The 8,821-nt window shown below is 39.2% G+C and overlaps 1 protein-coding gene across 3 annotated transcripts in view; it reads left to right on the top strand.

The window, feature by feature from the left end:
• LOC123978328 (ALK and LTK ligand 1-like) overlaps positions 1–8,679 on the top strand; it is a 43,202-nt gene extending 34,523 nt beyond the window's left edge. For 2 of the 3 annotated variants that reach the window (XM_046061535.1, XM_046061536.1), the window contains 5 exons: positions 4,657–5,027; positions 5,507–5,560; positions 5,780–5,860; positions 5,979–6,056; positions 7,521–8,679. In XM_046061535.1, the coding sequence (XP_045917491.1) occupies positions 4,657–5,027; positions 5,507–5,560; positions 5,780–5,860; positions 5,979–6,043 (571 nt within the window). In that variant the 3' untranslated portion in view covers positions 6,044–6,056; positions 7,521–8,679. Of the gene's footprint in view, positions 1–3,045; positions 3,749–4,656; positions 5,028–5,506; positions 5,561–5,779; positions 5,861–5,978; positions 6,057–7,520 lie in introns of those variants that run through there. The other variant, XM_046061537.1, reaches the window with a different exon arrangement.
• Positions 8,680–8,821: the final 142 nt, after the last annotated feature.

The following is an 8,821-nucleotide window of genomic DNA, read 5'->3' as shown; positions in this document are numbered from 1 at the left end:
CCTGCAATTAATAGTCTGGACTTTTATTTGCTTAATTCGCTGAACTCCCCCTGCCTATATTTAGGGCAGGCATATACAGGTGTATCTAAAATCATTTGAATATTGAGGAACAGTTTATGTATTTCTGTATTTTTTTTTTTAAAAAGTGAAACTTTCATATATTCTAAATTCATTACACATAAAGTGAAATATTTCAGGCCTATCTTTTTGTTTTAATCTTGATCATTACAGCTGAAAAGTTCTGAAAAAGGTTAATTTATGCACTCAGTACTTGGTCAGGGCTCCTTTTGCACGAATTGCTACATCAGTGCAGCGTGGAATGGAGACAATCAGCCTGTGGCACTGCTGAGGTGTTAAGGAGGCCCAGGTTGCTTTGTAGAGGCCTTCAGCTCGTTTGTATTGATGATCTGGTATTCATCATGAGTTCGTCAATATTATGGAAGTGCAAGGCTGAATCAGTGGAGCTTTTTTAATGTTACTTTCTGTCTCTGCATGCATCATCTCACCATATAAGTTGGTTTAGTATTTTGTCAAACTCACTTCTTCTTCTCTGTAGCTGCCACAGCTATATCTTATGTTTCTTCATGGTGGGATTATTACATGTGCTGACTGACACAAGACAACTTCCAGCTCAAGTTATAGCAAAGCAAAAGCCAACCACCTGCTGAAAGTAAGCGAGGAGAGAGAGATAAAGAGGGATCTAGTTTATCTATAACGAGGATTTTCTCTAATCAGAAACACATTGAGCATGGATACGAGTGGCAGGACAGTGATAAGTCATTTTTGGGTTGGAGGTAAGTATGGTAGATACTCCATGTCGTGCCTGTATGTTGAAAATAAAAGATGGAAGCAGTTTCTAAGCTGAACTTTTGTTGATGTAAATCATAATATTTTTTATGACACACCAATTCATTTCAGCAAATGAAAGAACAGATTTCCTATTTTCACACAATTATAATGGCCAGAAATTTAGTAAGTACTAAGTTAGTAATAAGTTCCGTCAGTGATGTCAGTTTACGTGACCCTCACAAACGTATTGAAATATTTCAATATCCTTGAGTACAGCAGTGGATTCCTTTGTTGTGGCCAACATTATACGGGACCTCACTCTTTGACAAAGTCAAAAAGTGCCCGTGAATAGCACCCTGGGGAAGTGAAATGTTCAACTTGAGCAAGAAATTCAGGAAGAAAGAGGCACACTCGCGGGAAGATGACCACATCCTCCTCTAAAAAAAACTAATTAAAATGTCTTTTAAGAAGAAAAATATCACCGAGTTCAGGAGGGAAAGGAGAATGAGACAGTGAGCATGTCGAAATGAGTGACTATCACCACATGTGGTTTACAAAAAAACATATGATTCACTGACTTCCACACAATGGGCAACATAGTTTTACATGTGACTGTATCAGAGTTTAGAAAGGTCAATACAACTGCACAAGAACAAAAAGTGTGTTAAGCAAGGTTATACACCCATCCAAACATGGATTTTAACAAATTAACATCATCACTTCTGCTGTTGTTTTTGCTTTGGGTATGTGACACGAGGATGATGTGCAGCAAAGATCTCCAGACAGCAGCAGTGAATTTACAGCTATATACTAAACTTGCTCCGTGTATGCTAAAGACTCAAGAGATCCAAAGTGAATGATATGCTCAGCAGCATAGCACTTTAACTGCATTTTGTGGTGCAAATTAAGCATGTTGGTTTATTTAGGGCATCCAGGGCACTAGCATTTTACAATTTATCTGGAAAGATTTCAAGAGTGAAATCCAGCCCAAATCCTGGCTAAGTGCTATTATTCACAAGAGGCAGTACAAATATGAACAACATTGGGAGGATTTGAATGTACAGTGATTGCAGAATGACGCCCCCTGCTGAAACTGCTGTCTTTCATCACAGAATATTTCAGTGATTTTGAGAAATATTTATTTATTCTGATATTTGTTTGCTGAAATATTGATGAAAGATAGAAGGCAAAATACACATCCTTTTTTTTTCAAGAGGAAAGTAATTTATCAGAAGTAGTTCATATATGCTTTTAATTGTACATTAAATTAAAAGGATATTACAAGTTTTACAACTGTCACATTATAATGGGTTTAGTGGGCATTGCAGTCCTGCTCTAATTTTAATGATAATGATAAATGTTTGTGGAACATTGTATTCACTTTTGTCTTCAAAATCTGAATTCACCTGCAATCTCATGCCAGATTTTCATGTCTATGGAACTACCCTTTTAAAACCACACAGATGTGCAGTGTTATTGGATATATCATTACACCTCCAAACAGTAGGATCCATTGCCTCTGATCTACAAACATCAACATAAATCACCCCGGTGTGAATCACCAGGGAAACCAGATACATCACCCATACTTCGTGTCATCGTTTCAGCGATGAAATTAATCAGTGCTCAGACAAAAAAAACAAAACACACATTCTACAGGAAGGCACTACCACAGCATCACTCCGGAGAAAATACAGAGCATTGCCTGTTCAGGGAAGAGGTTTGGAGCTAGGTGACAGCGCGCGCTGTCCTTTTCAGCACCAAGGTTTTACGCACGACCACAAGAGTTACCAATGCATGCAGTGAAAACAATGCGGTTTTGTCCACGTATTTATAACAACTACACTGCAATTAGCAGATGATGGCGAAACACAAGATGTATTTGGGGAACTCCAAAATTTAAAGCCAAGTTTTGAATTCTTGTTTTGATGAGACTATAGGTCATGTAATTATTTTCAATATGGCGCTGCATTCACTTTATTTTCATAGCTTTTAAACATGCTAATTTCCCTAATCCGCGTCTTCTTGTTATATAGTAATAGTAAACTACTCAAGTCTTACTGGTCAGTCAGATTTGAGGGGAGGGGGGCATGGGAGCCAATTGCACGCACTTACTTAAAGAAAGCTGTACCACAGTAGGCTAGTACAAACTAATCTCCAGTGAGGAGAACCTTCTGTAAACCTCAACTATGCTGTGATAAATCAGTTGCTCTGACCAGAAACTATGGTGCGATAAGTTTTAAAAACCGTGACAAATTAATTTTCAAAGAGTCGTCCTTAAAGGGGGCGTGATTGTTTTTCAATTCCCATGATGGATGTAAATGGCTCTAAATGACGTTATGAGAATCGCAAGAAGGATATGGGAGCATTTCCACTAAGATGCCGGTATCTGCGCTGTATACTGGGCTGATTGTAAATTTCAGTGGAAGTATTAGTGGGAAAAACGCTTCCTGTAACAGCGAATCGCACAGATAAATTGAGTAAACGGAAAGGAAGGGGGCGCAGAAAACTTCACACGGCGTTCAAGTGATGGTCAGTCAACCCAAGTGGGCTTTCCGCTTCAGCAGTGCCAATAATGCGTCTTTTTGTCATCACACACACAGCGGAGTAACCCTCAAGGGACAGGTCACCGCGTCTGCGAGACAGAATAAAAAGTGAGCCTCACTTCTGGGCGATCCATCAGCTCCTTCAGCGAGGACGCACACGGGACTTCACGAGCACCCAGTCCTTTGGCAGTTTGTCCGCTCTCCCTACAGTCGGCCGGTGTTCAGAGGATGACAACAGATGCCCAGCAAATACTCATATAACTTGAGAGCAGACTTTGAGGGGACATATTTCGGACCGCGCAGAAGCAGGAACCTAAACCAAAGTCGCGCACATTCTTTATTTCCATTTTCATCATTGTTGGACGCACGGAAAGAAATCATACAGTACTGGCGAAGCCTATATAGACCTGAAGGTAATTGCATTTTTAGCATGCCAGCGCTAATTTCTTCTAACCAGTGCCTTGCTGCTCTTGCTCGTGTGGTCTTATAGTATATATGCAATTTAACTTACCTCTCTTTAGCAAAAGAATAAAAAACTAAAGTAGTGTCTCCTATAACCTGTAGCCCACTTGTACTGATTTATGGCCAAAATAGCATCAAGTGAATTGCCTTTTGTCGTGGAAATTGTGTATTGCTGGTGAGGGATGGAGCAAATAATTGAGTTACAACAAACCGTTGTCTTTGAAGAATTTATTAATTACAGATGATAAACAGAGAAGTAGCCTACTAAAACTCAAATCAGCTGGACCAGAGGTTCTGACTCCTGGGACAGTCACCAACGTCTGGCCCAGAGCAAAGGGATGCATAATTATTTACACAGTCTAGGTTTCTATATTTTGGGAAACAGGGATTCTTTCCTGGCCTTCAATGATCATTCAAAGGAATGAACAGACTAACAATGAGTATAATAAGGAAAGGTTTATAAAGAGAGAAAAGGTTAGGCTATATATAAGAAGAGAACTTGTATAAAATATTAAAAGCGATGTTTTAAAGAATTTAAAGCAACATTGGCATAACCACTATATAGTAGCATTTGGTAGCCTGTTATAAATATGATGCAGGCTTTGTAACATAGTTAACAAGTGCGCAAATAGTAACTCCATGCGATATCTATGCTACTTGTCAAGTGTGATTTTGAAGGAAACTTGCAGGGAATACAATTGGACAGCTTTGTGGGCCACAGTCAAAGTCTGGTCTGTCACAGCCCTTAAAACACTTCTCCTGCATTTTCTCAGCGGGTCTAATGGGCACCTGTGTCATTTCGTGGTAAATGATACGAGAAACGCTTTGATTCGACTTTCATTCTGGATCTCTCTTGCAGGTGTCCGGTTAAGCTTGTTCTTGCCCAGAGGCGTCGGCGAACGACCCATTTGTTTCCCCCCTCCCCTCACTCAACGGGAGCTATGAGCGGACTGCGCAAGCACTTCAACATGGGACTGGTGCTACTAATGTGCACGCTGACGGCCCACTACAGCGAGAGCGCGCCCACGGCGGCCCCGGAGGCGGCAGCCGGCAGGGACGCGCAGCAGCAGGACTTGAGGCGGATAGTAGAGATCGTGAAACACGTGGAGGGGAGCCGGGGTCGCCACAGCGCGAAAACGGAAGCTCCCTTAACATCACGGACGAGGAGCTCTCCGGTGGAACCAAAGGATTTACGCAACGTGAAAACATTCAGAGGGGAGCAGGTTGTCGGTGAGTAAAGACTTGTTGTCTGGGCGTGACGTAATGAAGGATGTAGCCTACTGGAACATGTCTAATATTCACATTGCAAATAGATTAATAGAATTAAGACGGGGTTAAGTTAAAGGGTTGTTGCACCCAAAATGTCCAAAACCATGTTCTAACTTGATATGTAGCCCTGCAGACATTGGGTTGTTGGCAGACATTTAAAATCTTGGAACAACTAAACCACAAGTATCTGCATGGTTAGATACCACCAGATGGAGGGAAGACAATATGTTTGTTTTTCTCCATTATTTGGGTCCACCAACCCTTTAATAATGTCCTTTAATAATAATTCACTTTTGTTTTTGTGGCTGTTTGCCTCTCGGTGATATCAAAACTTATTCAGGTTTTGGTGATGTGATGAGCCCCATATTAAATAAATGACTGCAAAAAGTGAAAAAAAGTGCAAACCTGACACTTATTTCCCAACCTCTTACTCTCCACAGCGGTATTCCCCACAGATCTCAAAAAGAAGGAGAAGTTCCTCAAACATATAACAGGTAAGGCCTCATTTCAAACTCACTGATGCTTGAGTGAGTTTGAGAGAGTCAGGGAGGCATTTTATGAAAGAGACAGAATGTTACTGGATTGAGGTATGATCAATGAGGCAGTCAAAAATATAAGAAAGGTGAATTCCTGAGGCTGTAAAAACAGATGTCAGATGCGCAGGTGCATGTGGCGCAGGAAATGTTCTTACAGTTCTTACTGTTCCCTTTTAGGTCCGCTCTACTTCAGTCCCAAGTGCCGGAAGCATGTCTACAGAGTCTACCACCACACCAGAGAATGCACAGTACCCGCATGTAAGCTGCAATTACACTGGCTCCCTGAAACTATTAGGAATGATTCTCTTTGTTAGTCCAAATGTCAACACAACACTCATACACCATGTCTGTCTGTTTCACCTTAATTCTTCTTCAGACTTCAAAAGATGTGCGCGGCTTCTCACGCGACTAGCCGGCACTCCGCAGTGCACAGAGGGGTAGCACCACACGCAAGGTACTGTTTTAAATCAACTCTATTTCAAGTTTGAATAGAATATTGTGTATATAGGACATATGGTCAAAGTGCTGGTGTGTTGCACTTGTTAGATATTAACATTAGAATCCAGGTAGGCCAGAGGCATGTGTGTAAGTAATGCAAGTTAATTATTCAAATTTCAAAAGTAACAAGGTGGCAGTGGTGAAGGAAGTATTCAGATCATCTATCTAAGTAAAAGTAACAATACTATGATGTCAAAAAGTATATATATATTATCTAAATATACTGAAAATATCAAAAGTAGAAGGACTCGATGCAACAATGGACCCTGTGAGTTTTATACTATTATATATTTTATTATTGCATTATTAGTACTGACACATTAATGTGTAAGTAGCATTTACTGTTGTAGCTGGTGGAGGTGGAGCTACTTTGAACTCCTTTATATACTAATTAATTCTTTAAAACAATGCATTATAATTTAATTTACAGTCATTTGTAAAGTAACTAGTATCTGTAGTGTAGTGTGGTTTCTCTCAGAAATGTAGAGGAGTAGTATAAAGAAGCATAAAATGGAAATAATCAAGTGAAATACAAGTACCTGAAATTCATACTTAAGTACAGTGCTTAGTTACTTGCCACTGCAGCAAGGTGGTACATGTGCAATTTTTGAAATACAGCACAACTCGTATTTGTAACCATACAGGAAGCTTCAGAGCAGTGGAGCAAAGTAACAAAGTAAATTTTGCCAAATACTGTACTTTTTGGCACACTTTACGTACTTTACTTGAGTATTTCCAATTTATTTATGTACTTTATACATCTAATACACTACATTTCACAGGGACATATAGCTAGAGTAACAAGTCACTTTATAAAAAGTATAAATTGTTTAAGATTAAACTACCCAACAATATACAATTACCATGACCAGATACAGCATTAACATACTGCTTACATATTAATGCGCTAATAATAATAATATATTCAACAATATTATACTCCAAAAAGGGACATTCACCATCATCAGTACTTTTAATTTAGATACGAACTTTTATTACTCTATCTATTTATTGAACTCTATTTTACTGATATATCTTAAGTTAAATTCTGAATGCAGGATTTTAATTTCTAGTGGAGTTTACATTTTCTACTTTATTAAAATACATGAATACTTTTTCCATCACTGCATCAGATAAATATAAAGAGTGAAAGAATAAGGCAGAGTCCTGCAAGTAAGGGCTGAAGTTAACAATGTAAAGATCATGTTTTTCTGCATGGAGACGCTGAGGCAGTTGTTCGCAGTGGTGATATGTGTGCTGTGTCGTTACACACAGCGTTCAGCGAGAGCAGCAGATCTGTAGCATATCAAGTTTCTTGATTATTTTCTTACTGTTTCGTGATTCTTTTTGGAAAAGAAGGAATTTGTCAGGCGCTGCCAAGTTGGAGACTGTGCTGAATGTTACTTCCTCTTCACTGTAGGTTGAAACCTAACACAAGTTCTCCAGAAGAAAAAAAAAAAAGAAGTTGGGAAAGAAGTGCCTTGGACAGTAAAAGGGAAGCCTAAAATACTCTGACCATCCCCGACTGATATTAGGCACTGCACTGCCCTTCAGTGAGGTCTGTTCTGCTAGCGCGTGGATTACTGCCACCCACCGCTGGGCCTCGATGGCTGGCTGTCACCACGAGGGAGCAACAAAACCAGACCAACAAAAAGTGGTGAAGAGCGGAGAAGTAGCTGAGAGAAACAAACATGGGGCCTTTTTTTCCAGCTGGCATCCAAAAAGATATTGCTAAAACAAACCAAAAAAAGAAAGGGATACGCATATTTTTATTTTGTTCATTTCTTTAAGAGAGGAGCAAAATCCAAATGTACTATTTTTAAGCATGCCTTCTGCGATTGGTTTGCTCTGTATGAGTGTTTTGGGTTGAGCCCCATCCATTCTACTGCACTACTGATTATGCAGACACAAAGTTCTCACAGACCCCTGGCTGGCAGTCGCGGCGTAGTTTCACCCACTGAGAAAGGACTGTGGTTAAATTATTAATTGCATGAACATTTCTCCGTGTCTTTGTGAGACATGCTAAAAAAAAGAAGGTGGGGTTGTTAGTTACAGCCCTCCGGTGGATTTTGGTAGAGTGTGGTACAGTCTATATTTATAAATTTAAATTGTCACAAGTTTCCACTGTACATACTTTACACCGTGACCACATAAAACAAGACAAATATGTACATGCTGTAAAGCAATGCATAAGAGGATTCCAGCTACCTAACCTAAATTAAAGTGACTGGCATTTACCAAATGGTTGTTAAATACAAAAATACACATATATGTATATACAAAAAAATCAAAATATATTTAAATAAATTATAAGATTGGTACAAATATGAATGGTCTTTGTTGTGTCCTGCATTTTCTCTAAAATTCCCATCTTGAAATGGGGAATGCTCCCTGAATGAGCACGACTGGACCAAGTTCTGGGACTACAGATTTTGTGAACTTCCCACTCCTGTTATAAGTGTTTGTCATATAAGAGAAAGTGCAGTGTGTTTTTTTTGTATGTTTTAAATAGATGTTGTGAAAAAATCATTTTTATGCAAACATTTACCAGAATGTGAGTCATAAAAATAACTCATAAAAGTTCCTTTCACCAAATAACTTATTTTCTCACTTTACTCCAGTGAAATTGTTTTTAGTTTTATTTGAATTTTACGATATGTGTTTGTGACATTTCTACTGCCGCACCGAAACAATAGAGGAATGGAATTTCATTTGCAGCGC

The sequence above is a fragment of the Micropterus dolomieu genome, linkage group LG10 (genome assembly GCF_021292245.1).
Source record: "Micropterus dolomieu isolate WLL.071019.BEF.003 ecotype Adirondacks linkage group LG10, ASM2129224v1, whole genome shotgun sequence".
In the NCBI taxonomy this organism is placed as follows: domain Eukaryota; kingdom Metazoa; phylum Chordata; class Actinopteri; order Centrarchiformes; family Centrarchidae; genus Micropterus; species Micropterus dolomieu.
Note: the sequence above shows the minus strand (reverse complement) of the source record. Positions and strands in the feature narration are given on the sequence as shown.